Below are 19,201 nucleotides of genomic sequence, written 5' to 3'. Positions count from 1 at the left end.
CCCCTCTCCACTTAAAAAAAAAAAAAAAAAAGGAAAAAGAACAAAAAAGACCAATAAAAGTCACAAATTTCAAAGGAACTGGGAAGAACAAAAATTCATAACTGACAAAACCAGAAGAGATTATATACCAATTTTTTGTTGAGAAAGAATTTAAATTTTAGCAGCTACCTTTTTGAAAAGAATTTAATCAGCCCAACCTTTTCTTCCAAGTCATTTTGATTGAATCAATAGGAAAAAAAAATGTGTCTCTCCCTAAACAGTTTTCTTCTGTACATAATGAAAATCTCTGTCTACTGCACACTGCAATTATGTTTCCTAAGGTCTATATTAATAGAGGAATAGTGGAAAATGGAGCAAGATGAGTGGAGATGGTGTACGCCAAACCAATACATAAGTGCAATTAAGGCTGGAAACAAAATGGCCTCCGGTATTGAAAAATAGATGCATTACCTCCCTTGGGTTCTTCAATGCCAAGCTCAAGCACAGGGCTTGACTTAATGGCTTTGGATTGGGTCTGCAAAATAACTCCTGCCAGTCCAGTAGGAGGGAAGGATGCCAAGAGGCCAAGGACAGCAGGACCACATTTGAGCAGAGATAGAGAATTGTCTGTGTTCTTTTAGGAAGTTGGTCGTAACTGCTTATGTATCTTCGGCCAACATATTCTCTATTTCAGCACTCCCAGAGAATTTTTATATTCTTATTGCTTAACGTTTTTTTCCTTCAGAGTACTAATGGGAAATGCATAAGACCTGGGAGTGTTTGGAGGAGACACAGAATCTTTTGTATTTCCAAATTGGAAGCAATAAGTCCTTGCAGTTGTTAAAGGCTGCAAACTGACTTTGGTCTTTCTGGTAATTTGGCCCCGTCATCTAAGAGTTCAAATAAGAAGAATAGATTGTTTGTTTTCACGCAATTTAGCTTGGAAAACCCAGAGCTAGAGTTCTTTCCTGCAAAAGGCACAATTTATTTGACATGAGTTACTGTGTTTGCACAGACATGGCTATACCTCTTAGTAATGTACACTTTCAGTTCTGTGCACAAGCCAAGGGGTCCTCTTTCACTTGTTCTGCCTCATTTCATTTGGAAATATGGGAACTCTTCTTCCTGGTGTTTTTCCTCTGTTAACATCTGGAGTTGAGATGTAATCCCAACCTGGGGAATCGCGCCCCTGAGAAACAGGCAGAGGGTTCAGTACCAGAGAAATTGAGAGATTTAATGTAACAAACAGGCAGACGCACACACAAACACACCCCGAAAAAAAAAAAAAAAACTAACAACAAGAACCAGTAAAACCCATCCTTGGCAATCAAGGTAATGTAGCCTGTGGGAAGCTTGAGTTATCAATAAGCTAAACCACTTCTTTATTGTTCAATAAAAACAGGAGTTCCCTTAACAACGCTCCATGGCTCTTATCTTATTCTACCTTGGAGATATTGAACTCTAATGAGTGAAATAATGCGTATTCCGATGTGTTATGGGAAAAGTCTCAACTCCGGTAAACTAATATTTTTCTTCTTAAGGAATATCATTTCAGGGCTTTCATTGTGTGTGATTTCTTTTTTAAACAACTGGAGTCCCTCTCTGGGGATAAAAGGTTAATGGATTGTGTTGAGCAAAGGGAGAAGAGTAGAAATAAAAATGTATTAAATCTTTAAAGTTTGTATCCAAGAATTTTGCTGTGCTAGTGATGGGGATTTGGATATAGTTTCTTTCCAGAAAACCATTAATTTGAAGTTACCTTCTATGAGTCACAAATCACCAAGGTACATTTGGGAAGCATATATTTTAGTTCACGTAACACAGAAAGAATCAATCTCTCAGGTGTTCCATTGACAGTTTGTGGGTTTAAAACTCACTTTTATAGAAATGTTCTTCCATCCCACCCCAGATTTCATCTTGTTCATCACTCTGCTTCTCAGAGAGGGCTGACCTATTCTTAAAAGGTTTTCAGGAAAATAGTATGAATTCTTTCCATAAACTTGTGACAGAATATGAAGACCTTGTTTCTTGTGTCCAGTTTAACCTTAGCTACAAAAAGTTGGAGACTGTTTACACTCACTCCATCCTTAGCAGAGACGGAAAGCAGCTCGCCATTTATGTAATTTTTAATAACAGTTCCTGATAGGGACCAGAGATTTGTTGAAAACACTAAATTTTTTACCAGTGCCTTTGGACTTTTCCCATTTTTTTCTATTCATACAACAGTCAGAAGTATGTTTTAAGTAGGAATGATAAGAATCTAAAAGAAAACCTGAAGACAGTAGTGGTTAAGAGCATGGGTAATCAGTGTTAGAGGGCACCATGTTTGTTTGAAATCTGGCTCTCTCTTTGCAGACTCTTTTTGTACATATGTTACCCAACTGCCTTCTACCTCAGTTTCCCCAAGTGTAAAAGAGCCATAATTTTATCTACCTCAAGGAACTGCTATGAGGATTACAGAGTCTGAGGGCTTGGCGTCTAGCAAGTTGGTCAATCAAGGTTAGCCTTCAAAAGGATAAGTCTAAAATGGCTTATTATTCCTTTTTTTTTTTTTTTTAAGTGGAGCAAGTGACTGTTGATTACGCCTCCAAAAACAAATAGAAAATTGTGAACTTTTATAATTCCAAAAAGACAAAAGAGCTGATAATATTAAGAGGCAAATGTCGGTCTTTCAGAGAGGAACTTATTCCTGGCTTGCGATTCATTGCTTCAGTTTGCATTCAGGCTTTATGTTATTCTCCAAGCCAATGCTAGCACTGTGGGAGGTAGAAGTTGTATGATACAGACCCTGACCTCAAGGCATGATCTACTCACAACAGGTAATTTGAGTGACTGCTGGAAAGGAAAGTCACTGGTGGGACGGCAAGGTTGGAAATCATGACTGTTGCCCACAAAGCTGTGAGTGTGATGTCTGAGTGAGTCATTCAGGGTAATAACCCTACTGTGTCTACTCCGGGCTCTTGAGTTTCCCTCTCTCTGCTATCAGACAGCACTATCAAGTTAATTTGCTTTCCTCTGCCAGACACCTCTGTGCTGATTAATTCTAATCTCTGGTGTGGAAGAAACTGGAGAGCTTGAGTGTATTCTGAGTTTCTGTACTTAACACTGAACTTGTGGTGCTTCTGAGGAATACGTGGAGTAGTTATTATCTTGGGGAAACTAAAGAGTATTCATTAGGCATCGCGCACATTCAAAGGATTACTATTTTTTTTATTAAAATACATTTTAATCTTGTTGCTAGGATGAAGTGGCAAAAGACATTTAGCCCTAATTAAGCATCTGCCAGTAAAATGAAATATGGTCCTTTTATTTTTATTATTTTTTAAGATTTTATTTATTTATTTGACAGAGAGATAGCGAGAGAGGGAACACAAGCAGGGGGAGTGGGAGAGGGAGAAGCAGGCTTCCCTCTGAGCAGGGAGCCTGATGCGGGGCTCAATTCCAGGACCCTGGGACCGTGACCCAAGCTGAAGGCAGTCGCTTAATGACTGAGCCACCCAGGTGCCACTGGTCCTACCTTTTAATTATCTACATTTAACTTCCTATTTTCAATAGTGTGTTGGCCTGAAGATATCTTATCTAAGTCCCCAAAGAAATGGAGGCACACTTCCGTGGAAATGCTTCTCAGACTTTTGAGACTTCAAATACGTGTCCCGATTCAGGTGTCCTTACGAGAGCCTTGCTTTAGGTGTCATCCTAACTAGGTAAGGGGAGAGACTTCAAGTCGTCGGTGGAATGAAGCTCCTGTTGCTTTGAAGAGGTAGGAAGCCACTCCCATGTGGTCCTGAGCCATCTGCACTCCCATCATGGCGGTTTTCATGCCGCATTGTTGGGGCAGGTTGAGAGGTCTCCTGCAATAGCCTGTAAGCTCCTTCAGGGCAAGAATCTTGAGCATCTAATCTTAAAAAAAAGGGAGGGGGGCGAGAGCGGGGTGCACCTGCATTGCCTCAGTCAGTTAAGCATCTGCCTTCAGCTCTGGTCATGATCCTGAGTTCCTCATCGGGCTCCCTGCTCGGCGGGGAGTCTGCTTCTCCCTCTCCTCCCCGCTTGTGCTCTCTCACGCGATCTCTGTCACTATCTCTCAGATAAATAAATGAAATCTTTAAAAAAAAGAACCTTGAGCATCTACTTTGTCATGGTCTCCTCAGCCCCTAGCAGAGTGGCAGGCACATTTGATGCACTGGGTTATTGTTTTCAAATAATGTATGTTGCAAACTGTGTAACATCTTTGATGTATTTCCTATGATGTGGGACCTGCAGCAGGATAAGAATAGAAACAACAATAATGTGGTGTTAGGATGAAATAAGGTCATGCATGTGATGGCACTAATAAAGTAAAGGGCTATAGAATGGTAGAATAATCAGTAATGATAATAGCAATGTTATTCAAAATATGGGGAAGCTTCTCATTGTGGAAGCCTGTTTTCGAGGCTCCAGCCCTGGATGAAGAAGAGGCACATGAAAAGCATTCCCTTCTAGAAGTGGTGGATCCCTTCCTCCAGCAGAATGGTTGTTTTCTGCCTTCTCAGGAGACTGTGGAGTAAGGACGGACTGTCTCAGAGCCAAATACAGACATCAGAGGGGACTGAGACACCTTGGCAAATGATGGTTCATCAGAGCAGGCTCCTGAATGGTTGCTTTTCAGGAGGAGTTTGATTTTTTCTTTTCCTCTCCCGAAGAAATGAGGAAGGCCCTATGCTACTCATGAAGCTATACTGGAAAGAGTTTTTTGGAGCTTTGTCTACGGAAAGCAATTCTCTTGGTAAATCCCCAACTGCAAAACATTACGACGTGGAAAACGAAGCACGGGGTTGGTCAAACGCTGAGCTACCCTGGCCCAGGGAAAGGGCCACAGAGCCTCGGATGAGAAAACAATTCACCAAAACTGGTTTGCTAGTTTCTGACTTTGTCCGGGTGGTTTTGGGATATGAACAGTATCTCCGAGGAGGAAGAGGGATCCTTAACCTCCCGTCTTGAATCTAGTCTTATCCAGTGTAGTTAAGCCAAGCATCCGGCTACAGAGGGACCTCCAAACGATTGAAGGACAGGAAGCTGTGAAGGGTGGCAAGCATCGGAGAGCTGGGTCGAATTCCTCCCTAAGTGCCCATCACTAGGTGTATGTGAGAGCAGGCTGGCAACCCTCAGGACAGCAGGATGCTGCCCCTGGGCTTTGTGGAAGTGTGATAATGAGCAGTAGATAAAAGGCGTGGGACAGCTCTTAGGCACCGGGCTGCAGTTGGCATGGTGCTGAATGTTCTTTCTTTTCTATGCAACAAGTTAAGACTAAGGCTATAGAGCCCTTTTATTAAAAGTTGGCCAGGAATAAATGATTTTCCTTCTTTTTCTCGCAACATCTCCCTTCCCGCTGTCTTCTGTATTTCTCTTCTTGCAGCGCTAAAGCGCATACCTTCAATTAGTTTGAAAATTCTGTAACTTTTAGTCTCCCAACAGGATTAGACCTGCTAAGAGTAACTAGTGTTTTCTATCTGATAAATAAGGGGATTACAGCAATAACTGCTGTCAGCATTTTTCTCATTTAAACAAATAAAGCTGACAAATGATGAAGCTCTTTGCTGCTCTGTTATGTTTAGTACATGCAGAGCAATTATTCATCTGCTGCCAACATTAGTCTCCATACAGCGGAACCATCCAACAGCGTAGAAAGCTTATTAGCATATCAGTCCCATTTTTATATTCTGGAAGACTCTAGTCCATAACAAAGGCTGACAGTTATAATTTACACAATAATTTAAAGGGTTGGACTTTTCCGTGCTTATTAGAGTTACCCAAGTTATCAGGTACAGTGGTACTCTTATTTATGTGACGTCATCTTCTGTTTGCCTGGGATTTTTGCTCCTCGCTAGCATTTCCTACGAACAAGTTAGCTGCCTTCTCTGGAGATGCCGGAGGGGATGGCCATCTCTGCAACACTGTTGGATGAACCACAGTGGAGGGGAGTGGGTGGAGTTTCCTTAAATAGAGCTGTCTCCGTGGATGTTTGTCACGCGCACACTTGTGTGTGCGTGTGTGTGTGTGTGTGTATGTGTATTACTAGACAGCTGTAATGGAGATTTGAGAGGGAATACACTACTTAAAAATTTTTTATTCAATAGAATGATTTCTTGTTATGGTAGAGATAAGTATAATAGATAGAAAGTATTCATGGTTTTCCAGGAGTTCTCTTAGAGGGAATGATTTGACAAGACTGAAGGCTTCCTGTCGGAAGAAGGCCTAATCCAGACAGATAGTGTATTTGGGGGTGTGGGGGTGGTGATGTCACTTGTGGCCTTTTAAAGAAGCCTGCCACCCCGATGCTCCCTGCAGGGAAAATATACTGTGTTTAGAAATAGGTGGTTTATATTCACTTGGCTTCTCCAGTCCCCTGGGAGAGCGTCTGTGAAGGACTTGTAACTGAGCCGTCCTAACGCTGAAACTGTGACTTCAACATCGGGCTTTCACCTGCAGTTAGTCTAAAGGAGGGGGGTAAAGTCAGGTAGGACCTTCACGGTGACGGTCCGGGGTCTACAGTTTATGCTTCCCAAAACAAATATGCAGCTGTCTGTCTCTGTGTCCGTGTGTCCGTGTTTAGTTTCTGTATTTGATGCTCTGACATCTTGGGGTCTTGCTGCCCCTGGAGGGACTGTCCTGCCAGAGGGCTGGCTGATTCCCAGAGAAAGCCAACAATAGGCTTGTAAGAGTGCCTTTCATGTGCAAACCAGCCAATCCAGAGCCCATCCCCCTAGCCTCTTCTTTTATTAAGCTCTTGGACTGCGGGGCAATAGGCCCCTATGCTTGCATCAGAACCAGGAACCTGACAACTAGGGGCAGCCATTATGTCCCAGAGCCCACTGAAATTATTCAAACTAGTCAATTCTAAGCCTGTTTACCTGGCCACTTTCCGTGGAAACCACAGTAAAGGCTCTTGCCCCATTTTCCCCATACCCCTCTGCCTCCTAGCATCCCCCAGGTGGTCCTGCATGGTGTGTTGTGCCTGTTGTTTCTAGTGCTTTCTGAGTGTAAAGGTCTCCTTTCAGGACAGGTGTTTCTGTTTCGTGTGCATCTTACCATACCTCAGTAAAACAAATCCTGGGTGTACTTTAAAACACCATGGTGCCTAGATGAAATCATAGCAAGTTTTGACGTTTGGATGTGGAAACTCCCTATGTCATAAGCTTGATCATCCTGAACCATTTTGTGGTGGTGTTTGTCTCCATTTCCAATCTAGAGGAAGCTGATAACTTAGATGTCCTCATAAGATGGATAAAGAATAAATACATAGAATAGAATTGAATAGGCCCACCTTAGCTTGAACACATTTCTAGATTTTTTTTAAATTTTATTATGTTATGTTAATCACCATACAGTACATCATTAGTTTTTGATGCAGTGTTCCACGATTCATTGTTTGCGCATAACACCCAGTGCTCCCTGCAGAACGTGCCCTCTTTAATACCCATCACTAGGCTCGCCCATCCTCCCACCCCCCTCCCCTCTAGAACCCTCAGTTTGTTTTTCAGAGTCCATCGTCTCTCATGGTTCTTCTCCCCCTCCGATTTCCCCCCCTTCATTTTTCCCTTCCTACCACATTTCTAGATTTTTAAAAATTTATTTGAAGGGGGGTACACCTGGGTGGCTCCGTCGTTAAGCATCTGCCTTCGGCTCAGGTCATGATCCCAGGGTCCTGGGACCGAGCCCCGCATCGGGCTCCCTGCTCAGCGGGGAGCCTGCTTCTCCCTCTCCCACTCCCCCTGCTTGTGTTCCCTCTCTGGCGGTCTCTCTCTTTCTGTCAAATAAATAAATAAAATCTTTAAAAGAAAAAAAGAGAGAGAGAGAGTACAAGCAAGTGGGAGAGGAACAGAGGGACAAGCAGACCTCTTAAGCTTATAATTGAATGCTTCTCTGAGAGACCCCTGATTCCTAAATGGTGGGCATATTCTGTCTCAGTAGGTCCCTTGGTCCTGTGACAGGATCTCTGACACCTGGATGCATTGATTTGGTGTTCTCTCTCTTCCCTTCCACTAGTCAAAGTAAATCATACACCATTTGCCTCAAATCAAAGAGAAAAATAGAACATAAGCCCTCTGCTCTACAGCCCAGTTCCTTACTTTTGTTTATTTCAACTTATTTTCAAATCCCCAGCATGTGTGGCCGAGCTCTGGTCTGCTTTCTGTCCTAACCATTCCTGTTTTGTCCAGTGGCTTAATTTTGATTCTCCTTGTCTCTTTCACCTGCCAACCCCACCTCCTCCTAACCCTTATCCTCCCACTCAGACTTTGTATTTCTTTAAGTGCAAAGACGAAAACACCACCGTCCATCAAAACCCCTCTAAGGCTTCTTTCCTCTTCAGTGTGGCGCACAGCTTTGGGGACACCCACATCTCTGCCAGGGAAAAAAGTGTATACTTCTGCCCTGGCCCAAACAGGGAAACGTGGATTATCAACTGTCATCAAGATGATTTTCTATATGTGGTCCCTCTTCAAAATTGAGAGTATGTAACTCCAGTTGCACACTGGTGATTTATGTGGTCATAAAACTCTCTTTCATCACACACTGTAAGTAACATGCTATGGACTGGGGAGAAGGAAATGTCTTCCCAGCCTTGACTAATCCGACACCTCTGTTCTTGTTCTTTAAATGCTCTCACCACCCAAGATAGAATCCCATTCCACCTCCTCCCTCAGGAGCCCCTGGCTCATTTAGTTATACTGATGATTCTGTCCCGTGAATTTCTTTTGAATTTAAAGGAAAAAGCATAATCATGCACTTAATATTTCTTTAAATGGTCCCTGCGTTAGTCTTATTTGCATAATGAAGTGTAAGCACCTAAAATACAGGGACAGAATTTTAGTTTTTGAGACGGACCTGCGCATGGTGCTGGTTTTGCTGGAAGACAGATCTAGGTTCAAACCGCAGATCTTCCATTATCAGACCATGTAACTGTGGACAAAAGAATTCGTCTCTCTAAGACGGTTTTTCTGTGTGCATAGTAGGGATGCGATAGTTTTTCCTGCATCAGTGTGTTGTGAAAACGTAGTAAGTGAGTAGATTAAAGGCTTATCGTGATGCTAAGTACATAAGTGGAATTCAGTAGGCATGACCCCTTTTTCTCCCACACCACCTGTCCCAGAGCAAGGCACAGCCTCAGCATGTAGGGTGGATGGAGCGTGCCCTCGGACTGTCAGGGCTGCTATATGGCTCATGATGATTGAACTGACATGGCTAGCGAGGAGTGTCCTCTTTCATCCTTGGCACTCTGTGCAAGGTGACCTTTCTTCCCAAAGAAAGGAAGGCTGATAGTCCTTGGTCAGGGGTTTGGAAGAAACTCACACTCCCTTGTAAGAAAAACCCAGCACATTTTCTGTTAGGAGGATGCAAAGTAATGAATAATAATAATAAACATTAAGAGGTGGCTGTCTTAGTTTTATCTTATTTTGCAGATGCCTCAGCTCCTCTTCCAATAAGAGCCTCTCCTTCCTTTCCTTCCAGATGGCCACGGCCAGAGGAGATTTCCTGGGCTCTCTTGTCAGGGCTTTGAGACTAACGTAGTTCAATTTGTCTGCATCGCATTTGTTGTCTGAAGCTTTTGAAGCCAAGGCTTGGCCTTTCCTCGGTTTTCCTGCCTGTTCACACATGATCATGGTTCCCTCTTTCTCCTAAGCCACACTGCTAGACCCTTGCCCACGGCCATATCCAGGGGGAGGGCCATTTAGAACCACCTGGAACTACGTCTCTGGGGTCCGTGTGTTGAGGCCTCTTTACCTTCTAGAACCCCAGAAGTTAATTGTGATACTGCATTCCTCATAGTAGGTTTTACCCCAAGGAAGACCAAGAAAGAGCACCAATCAAGGTCCTGTGAAAATTATACTGTATTGCAGCCATGTTGGTGGGCAATACTTAACACTCACGCTTTCCAGCCTACTCAGCTGTTGGAATTTAATTGGCAGCAATATATTATTGCCAGAGTAATTAAAACCTCGCCTTGATTAAAAACAGAATTGTTTAATTAACAAGAAAAGGTTTGTCGCCTTACCTTCCTGTTTGAAAAATACAAGTGGCCTTAGTGGATCTGCTCTGTCTCCCCATCAGGCTTGAAGGTCCGGGAGGTGTTTATCAACGTCACCAGACAGCAGGTAGAGGACTTCCACGGGCCCGAGGACTTCTGGTGCCAGTGTGTGGCCTGGAGCCACCTGGGGACCTCCAAAAGCAGGAAGGCCTCCGTGCGCATAGCTTGTGAGTACATGAGGGGGGATGGTCTCGTCCGGTAGGAATGCAGGCCAGAGTTCAGTAGAGCCCAAGAGGGGCTTGGGATGCGCCGGGTGCTTCTGTAGACTCGAGACCAACGGACATCAAGAAACTATCACAACCATCTCTGTCGCTGCTAAATTTACTGTTTCAAAGTTGTATTTTAAGTGTTTGATACTTTCCTCTGGCGTGCAATCAGCCAATCAGTTAGGCTAAGCGATTCTGCCTAGACCGTCAGAGTGCAGGTGTCTTGACAATGCCAGGGAAATCGGTTCCTGAGAGAAAGAAACCCAGGTGAATGGGTTCTGCTGTTCGTTGTCAGTGACGAAGTTCAAGGGGCATTGATGGAAAAAGGTGAGCAGTGACTGTTTACTGCTCTTTCCAGCAAATCTGCAAAAATAAGACATTAAAGATTAAGGGATTTTTTGGGTGCCTGGGTGGCTCAGTCGGTTAAGCGACTGCCTTCGGCTCAGGTCATGATCCTGGAGTCCCAGGATCGAGTCCCACATCGGGCTCCCTGCTCAGCAGGGGGTCTGCTTCTCCCTCTCCCGCTCTTCCTGCTTGTGTTCCCTCTCTCGCTGTGTCTCTCTCTGTCAAATAAATAAATAAAATCTTTTAAAAAAAAAAAGATTAAGGGATTTTTTTTTTAAGATTCTATTTATTTATTTGAGAGAGAGAATGAGAGAGAGAGAGCTCATGAGAGGGGGGAGGGTCAGAGGGAGAAGCAGACTCCCCGCTGAGCAGGGAGCCCGATGCGGGACTCGATCCTGGGACTCCAGGATCATGACCTGTGCTGAAGGCAGTCGCTTAACCAATGAGCCCCCCAGGCGCCCAAGATTAAGGGATCTTTGTAGCCTACTATTGAACCTCTTGCTTCTGAATCTTAAAACACGGAAATGGGTTTTAAAACTGCATGTGTTTGACCCACGGAGAACTCCAAAAAAGACACTTGGTGGGGGTGGGGGGGGGGGAGAAGAAAATTCCTTTTCAGGAGAGTCCCAAGATTTCTTCATCATATTTCAGCATCAGTGTTTTTATCATCTCAAACGTATTTAGAAGTACAGAAACTTCCTTTCTCCTCCCTTAAAATGTCTTCATTCCCCTACTCCCATTCTCCCACCCTGATGGGTCCGCATAAAACCTCCTTTGTGAGCCCAGGAGTGTAAAAGCTCCTCCGGAAAGAAATTGAGAGAAGGAGGGCAGACTTGGTTATTGAAGTTTTATTCAAATGCTGCCTTTTGAGAGTGCCATAAAGAATACGGGACAAGGGGGATTTATTTGAGGACTCAAGGAATTCATAGCAGATGTCGATGGTTTAGGGGTTGAGAATAGGAATGAATTGCTATTTGCAGAGACATTTATGTTTCTTGGGATATGAAATCTTCTTCTCAAAATATGCATTTCACCTTCATTATACTGGCAATTTGGGAGGCCCTTTCCTGGATGTTGACTGAGCCCTAGTAGGCCAAGGAGAAGAGGTCATTGCGTCAGCCGTGCTCTTGATGGAAGAGCCATGGGAAACCATTTTCCTATAGTTATTTAGTTAATTTTAGCCAACAAATATTTTATGACTCGAAAGTAGCGGTCAGCTGAAAGAGGGAATAATATGTTCAATTTTTACTCTTCCTTCCTTAACACCACCGGCTCTGTGATCCCCACGTGGCTTCGGCAAGGCTAGTCTTGGTATTTGGTCCTGGTCAGGGGGAAGCGGATTATCTTCCAAGTTCTCTCTCTCTCTCTCTCTCTGAAAAAAAGAGAGGCCAGACAGCACAGGGGATTGCAACATGGCCTCCCTCCATGTGTGGCTTCTCCACATCACTTTTCCTGGTCCCCCCCCTTCCTCCACATCTCTGAGGCCCACGTGACCTATTCTAGGATTTACTAGAAATAACATCTCACTGATCTGTCACCTCCAGGCTCTCTCACCTCCACACCTGCTCGCTTCATTTCTTTTTTTTTTTTTTTTAAGATTTTATTTATTTATTTGAGAGAGAGAATGAGATAGAGAGCACATGAGAGGGGGGAGGGTCAGAGGGAGAAGCAGACTCCCTGCCGAGCAGGGAGCCCGATGCGGGACTCGATCCTGGGACTCCAGGATCATGACCTGAGCCGAAGGCAGTCGCTTAACCAACTGAGCCACCCAGGCGCCCCTGCTCGCTTCATTTCTGATTGTCACCTGCTTGCTAGAAAGCTCCAGGGGTTTTCCCCTCGCTTACAAAGTTTGGCAAAGAATAGCTCCAGTTCTCCTTTGTTCATGTTCCATAACCTTTGATCATGTACACCATATCCTTCCAGGCTCTTGGCTATTCTGAATATCAGTCTCACTCCTCTGAAGTGGGCCTTTGCACCTATAATTTTCAGGGTCACCACGTGTACCGTGGTGGTTAAGAAGCCAAGGACTGCATTCCTCTCAGTTTCTGGTTCCACTAGTTGGTTTTGTGATGGTGGACAAGTTATTCATCTCTCGTGTCTTAATGTCTCTAAGGATAAAAGGGTGCCTACTTCAAGAGTTACAGGTATTGATAACTAGAAAGTGTTTAAATTTCTACCTGGCACAGAGAGATTTATCAGCCTTATCAGTTATTAGCTGTTGTTTTATGACATACTTGAGCCTCCAAAGAACTGGCATCTCCTCAGTAGGTGTCTTACTACTGACTAAAACTGGGATTGTACTGAATTAAAATTGTAGTGCCTTAGCAAATTTTCTGCAGATTATGGCTATATGGACTCTAAAAATCCATTCTAGAGCAGCCTTATGATCCAACTCTGCCAAGTATGATAGGATCAAAGAACGTTACAAATGGAAAACCCTGTTCTATCATTTCCTGCCTTTTTAGAGTTGTTTCATACTTCTGTGGTAATAGTCTCATCATTCTCTTCAGGTGTTAAAAAAATCATTTTGTCATTCTTGTATAGGATATGCACATGTGAATATGATAAGCATGTGATTTTTAAATTAAAAAATTATCATTAAAACCTGTATTATGCAATTAATGCAATTTCCTGTATTTAACACATTTTTAAATTTTTTTCCTATGTATCAAGTGACACATCCTTTAATTTATTTAAAATTATTTATGCAAGTCAAAACATGATTTGTCATTAAATATTGCATTTGACTTGGGGACCAGTATACATTAAAATGTAAATTGAAATTTAACTATGTTTAATGGCATCAAAAGTGGAGGGGAAAAATTGCCTTTAGGACCTTGCTTGAAATTCTTTTCATTTGCTTGTAGGGGGGAAAAAGGTGCGGTCTCTCTCTCTTTTTTTAATAACTTTCATGTTTTGTTGAAATAAGATTTCTGGCTGCTATTTGCAAGTATTTCCCAGCAAATAACACATTGCACATGAGGATAGTCTTTATTACCAATAAATGAAAAGCCAAATTGGATATAATTGTCACTGTGTTTCTTCTTTTTAAGATTGGTTTTTGAAGTACTAAAGACATCTTAATGTGCTAAATAAGGATTTTGATAGATGAATGTAGCTTATGAATCTGATGACAATTGTCTTGAGGGGACTTTGCAAAATTAGTATCATTTTTATATTATTCATTAAATTATTGTAGTTCAACATCAGAGCTCCTTATGCTTCCTACGTTTAACCGACGATGCATTCAGAATTTAACAATTTCAAAACTGCAACAAGCAAAACCTTCATGGCAATTGAGGCATTCAGCCAAGGGGTGTATTGACTGGAGTGCCTTGACGTGATCATATTAGGTAATCTCTGCAAGAATATCAGGAAGTTCACTGGCATGATGATATCACTTAGACATCATTTGATTTTAAAGGGAAACAGGATAAATACAATTATTTTATTTATTTAACTTGTATTTTGTTTTGTTTTGTTTTGGGTTTTTTTTTTTGTTTTTTTTTTAAAGATTTTATTTATTTATTTGACAGAGAGAGAGAGAGAGCGAGAGCAGGAACACAAGCAGGGGGAGTGGGAGAGGGAGAAGCAGGCCTCCCGCCGAGCAGGGAGCCCGATGTGGGACTCGATCCCAGGACCTTGGGATCATGACCTGAGCCAAAGGCAGCCGCTTAACGACTGAGCCACCCAGTCGCCCTAACTCGTATTTTTATTGACATGGACCCACGTGGGTTATCAGTTAAATGTGCAGATTCCTAGCTTCCACCCCAGGCCTGTTGGATCAGATTCTTGAGGAGGGACCGAGGAAGCTGTGTTTGTATGAAGTTATCCAGACAATTCTGTGATTAGGTAACCTTGGGACATCCTGCCCAGAGACAGTGCTTCTCAAACTTTAACATGCATGAAAATGGGGATCTTATTAAAATACAGATGATTCAATTAAAATGACTCAGTAAGTCCGGTCTGAGGTCTGAGATTCTATTATTTGTAAGAGTTCTTAGATGATGCTGCCAGTCAGTCCATGGGCCATACTTTGAGTAGCAAGACCCTAAAAAAAAGACCAAAAAACCTTTATGAGGCACTATTTGGGAAATGTTGATTTAACCCATTTGTCCAACTGCATCCTTTCATGCCTTTATAAGTGATGTTCAGAAGAGTTAGGTTGGCTTGACCGAAGGTCCACCCAGCAGATGGCAGATATCGTGGAGCCAGATATCACACCATTTCACCCCTCCTCCCTGCTCTTGCTACTATGCCATGTTGATTCCTTTCAGATGGAATTGGAGAACCATCATAGAAAGAAAAGTTCACGTGCATTTAAGTGTTTCCTTAAGGAGAGCGGTGATTGCTTTTCCATTCTGTTTCTGAGTAAATTCTTCCTCGTGGTAAAGTTATTGCATTTATTGAATATATGTCAGTGCATATAAGTTGTGTGTATTATACACACACACACACACACACACACACATGAAGCCACAACATGTTGCTGCCTTCGCCTCGAGAAAACAGTATGGGCTTTGTTTTAGTAGCCAAAGTGCCTGTCATCTTAAACTATTGTATTTTCCTTAATAATTCCACACTGTGTCAGGGAGATGTTGGCCTCCTTCCAAACGCCCGGGGCTGCAAATAGCTGAGGCCCTGTTTCAAAAGTGATCTTCTAAAGGTAAAAATAAATAAATAAAGCCACCCCCCACGCCACTCCCACCAGGTTGGCAGAAGCCCGTCTCCAGGGAGGGACTCCCATGGGCCTTCTCTCGTTTGTCTGATTCAATCCAGCTGGAGGTAGCCGGGCCGCTGCGGTATCTGTTACTTCTGCTGCTGGACCGTTGTCAAAACTAGGAATATTCAATTATTCCTAGTTGTTTACTTTCATGTGTGAACATTTGGCTGCTTAGCTATTGCTTTTCTTGCCCACTTTTCTCCCTCTTCTTCATCGGCTTACCAGATGTTCTGCCAGTATCATTAACCCTTGGTTGGCCAATTGATGCTTGAGACGTGGGCCTTTTCTCGACTAGAAGAGCTGGGGCTGGAAAGAGGGGAAGCCGGTGTCTGTTGAGTCACATAGCAAGCTGCCCCCCTGGAATGAAACACAGCAGGAAACCACTGTTTTGTTGATTTTTTTTTTTTAAAAAAAGATCTATAAAATATACATCCTGAATATAATTTAAATAGGCTGCTTCTAAAATATCTGTGTCGTTGTGCCAAGAATGAGTGGAGAGTTTAAAGGAAAACCTCATTTAAAAGCTAGGGAACTCTCTACCTAATTTTATAGGCACACAGTAAAAACAGTATTATTTTTATTTGTTTCTTTTTTGGGGGTGGTAGTTTCTTTTTGGAAACTACAGAATAGAGACAGCCAGTTAAACCTCCATTATGGATCTCAGCTCCATGGCGCTGATAATTTCACCTGCTCAAAACTGTCAATGACCCCCCTTCCTGACAGCACATTAGATATAGGAATAAATATAGGCACATCTGCCTGATAGTCACAGGCAGCCTTAACCTACATTTCTAGCCTTATCTCCCACCACAAGTCATGCAAGTGTGCTGAGCTTCCACTAAGTTAGCACAGCTCAGATTCTGGGACATGAGACCCACTTTTCCCCTCTGTGATGTGCTCATATTCTTTCTCCTCCCTGGAGCGTATTTTCAGCCCCACTTTGCACTCCTACCTCTTTCCACCTAATTCCCACATCCAAGGCCCATCTTGTATGCTGTCTCCTTTATGAAACCTAGTTAACAAATCCTTTAATGCTAATTGACCTCAGCACCTGACAAGCCAGCTGAACCATTGACAAAGACGCCCACCCTCCCACCCCACCCCCTCCCCGGGCCCCATAGCATCTCCAGCTTCAAAACTGCTAAGATCTAAATATCCACTTCTGAGTTCTCATAGCAATTTATTTAGTACTTGTCCCATGGTACTTATTATAATTTGCTCAGAATCATAGTTATTTTGAAGTTATTTGGGGATTTATTTCCCTTCTTAGAATGGAACCTGCTTTAAGATTCAACTGTATCACCCTCACTGGCTTGACTTGTGAGCCTACTACGGAGACTGATAGATAACATTCCTGGTATTAGGAATGTTTGTTTTGGTTTGAAAAGGCGACCTCATCAATGCCAGATCTGACTCTATGAAAAGGACATTTGTTAGTAGTTTGTCACGATTGTGCCCTTGTACTAACGGGGCCTCTGGCTTCTTAGCGAACCCATAACTCAGCAGGACATTATTATAAGGATCATATCTGTCCTCCCTGCCTTGTGCATACTCCTAATGATCTTTACTGCCATAAAGAAAGGGTCAAAAGGGATTTGGGAGTAGGTGAATCATTACAACCATACAACTCCATGATATGCGGTGTGTGGCTGAAGGAGGCCAAGGCCACCAGCTCTGCACGCAGTGTCCATTCCTCTCTTTTCAGCACATGGAATTTACTCACAGGTTATGGGAAAAAATTGTTAAGACCACTCAGTACTTGGTAGAAATTGCACAAAAGCTGGAAACCCTCCTTCCCCTCTTCATGGAAGAATGTGGCCAAAGTAAAGAGAAAATATTATTTCACTCTGCCAAAGGCTGATCCTTTCCTTTAGACTGAAATTAATTTACAGTTCACCCTTCAACACCATGGGAATTAGGGTCGCTGACCCCCCTCCGTGCAGTAAGAAAATCCACCTGAGAACTTTTGACTCCCAGTAACTTAGCTGCTAATAGCCTGTTGATTGGAAGCCTTACAGATAACAAAATCGACTGACAAGTATTTTGTATGTTACGTGTATTATATATACACTATATTCTTACAATTGAAGCAAGCTAGGGAAAGGGAAATGTTATTAAGAAAATCATAAGGAAGAGAAATTACATTTATAGCACTGTACTGTATGTATAGAAAAAATCCACACATAAGTGGACCTGCGCAGTTCAAACCTATGTTGTCCACGGGTCAACTGTATATGAATATGATTGAAGATATGAGAGTCAGGGCCTCCAGACAAAGCTGGACACTGTATGGGAGCATCTAGCCAGGGAAGGGAATAGGGGTTGAAATGCAGCCTGTACCCCACCAGCCAGGATGTGTACCTGGACCATGGTTGCAATCACCTGAAGGCGGGGGCTGGTTTTTCTCGGCACAGAGGTGATTTTTCTCAAGCTGTGTGTTCACGTGTGTCTGATTTACACAAAGGTACCACATAGGCTTGTGGCGGTAGGACTAGGTACATAATTTGCGGGACTGAATGCAAAATGACAGTGTGGGGCCCCTTGTTCAAAAATTAAGAATTTGGGGGCGCCTGGGTGGCTCAGTTGGTTAAGCGACTGCCTTCGGCTCAGGTCATGATCCTGGAGTCCCGGGATCGAGTCCCGCATCGGGCTCCCTGCTCGGCAGGGAGTCTGCTTCTCCCTCTGACCCTCCTCCCTCTCATGCTCTCTGTCTCTCATTCTGTCTCAAATAAATAAATAAAATCTTTAAAAAAAAAAAAATTAAGAATTTGAAGCCCATCCACATGGGAGCCTTCAGTCAAGCAGGGGGCCCCGGACCACCTGCTGGCCCCGTGCCCATGAAGCCGGCTGTGAGTGGCAGTAATTGTGATGGTTCAGGAAATCCCTTCATATACGTAATGTTTATATAAAAAGGGAATAATTGGCCTAGAAAGATCAGGGACTCATTCATTCTGATTCCATGCAGAATTGGGGACAGGATTATTCTGCTTTACTCCAAAGCCAGAGGTAGCATCATAGGATCTAAGTTTTCAAATGCATATTTGGGGTCAAGTTGGCAACTAGAAATGTTCGTTGACAAAGCGTTCCTCTTTTGGCCATGTTCTCCTGTAAACTGTGCATAGGCCGCCAAGGGGCACATGTCTGGTGGGGATTCTCTAGAAGGAATTACTGCACTAGGTGAGTAGGTAAAATATACACTAATAGAGGTTTTTATTTTTTTTTCTCTATTTTGACATAATTTCAGACTTCAGAAGAGTTACAGTGTAGTACAAAGAATCCCCCTAAGTCTTTTACTGAGACTCTTGAAATGTTAACATCTTACCACATCTGCATTGGCATTAGCTCTCTGTGTTTATATATGTTTTTGTATATAGACTATTATGGTTTATTTTCTGACATGTTTCAGATTAAACTGCAGACATGATGCCCCCTTTCCCTTAAATACTTCATTGTGTGTGTTTTTAAAGAACAAAGATATTTTCTGACATAACTAGTAGTATAATTATGAAGAATAGTTATAGATAGTACAATTATGAAGAAATTAGCATGGATACAATACTGGCATCTAATCCTGAGACCTTATTCATAGTTCATCAATTGCTCAGTAACATCCTTTTCTAACAATAACAAAAATCATCATGGGTTATATTCAGTTGAAAGGTCACTTTAGCTTTCTTTAATCCAGGTAATTCCTCAGTCTTCCTTTGTCATGCATGACACTGAGTGAAGTGTAAATCTCAGTAATTTTGTATAATATCCCTCATTTTGAACATGTAAAGAGGAGACATCAGCCAACTAGAAAGGACTCCCACTGGCCAAATATGGGACAATTTGAATATCAAAATAATTGGTAATGATGGATGATAACTCAGTACATAACCCAAA

General features: G+C 42.7%; 1 protein-coding gene across 2 annotated transcripts in view; it reads left to right on the top strand.

The window, feature by feature from the left end:
• Positions 1-19,201, top strand: part of UNC5D (unc-5 netrin receptor D) — a 541,726-nt gene that overhangs the window by 319,130 nt on the left and 203,395 nt on the right. For both annotated transcript variants that reach the window (XM_054508603.2, XM_045879822.2), the window contains exon 3: positions 10,066-10,209. In XM_054508603.2, the coding sequence (XP_054364578.1) occupies positions 10,066-10,209 (144 nt within the window). The remainder of the gene's footprint in view (positions 1-10,065; positions 10,210-19,201) is intronic.

This window comes from Mirounga angustirostris, unplaced genomic scaffold, assembly GCF_029215605.1.
Source record: "Mirounga angustirostris isolate CCGP_5_RB_7025 unplaced genomic scaffold, mMirAng1.0.hap1 SCAF_2, whole genome shotgun sequence".
NCBI lineage: Eukaryota > Metazoa > Chordata > Mammalia > Carnivora > Phocidae > Mirounga > Mirounga angustirostris.
Note: the sequence above shows the minus strand (reverse complement) of the source record. Positions and strands in the feature narration are given on the sequence as shown.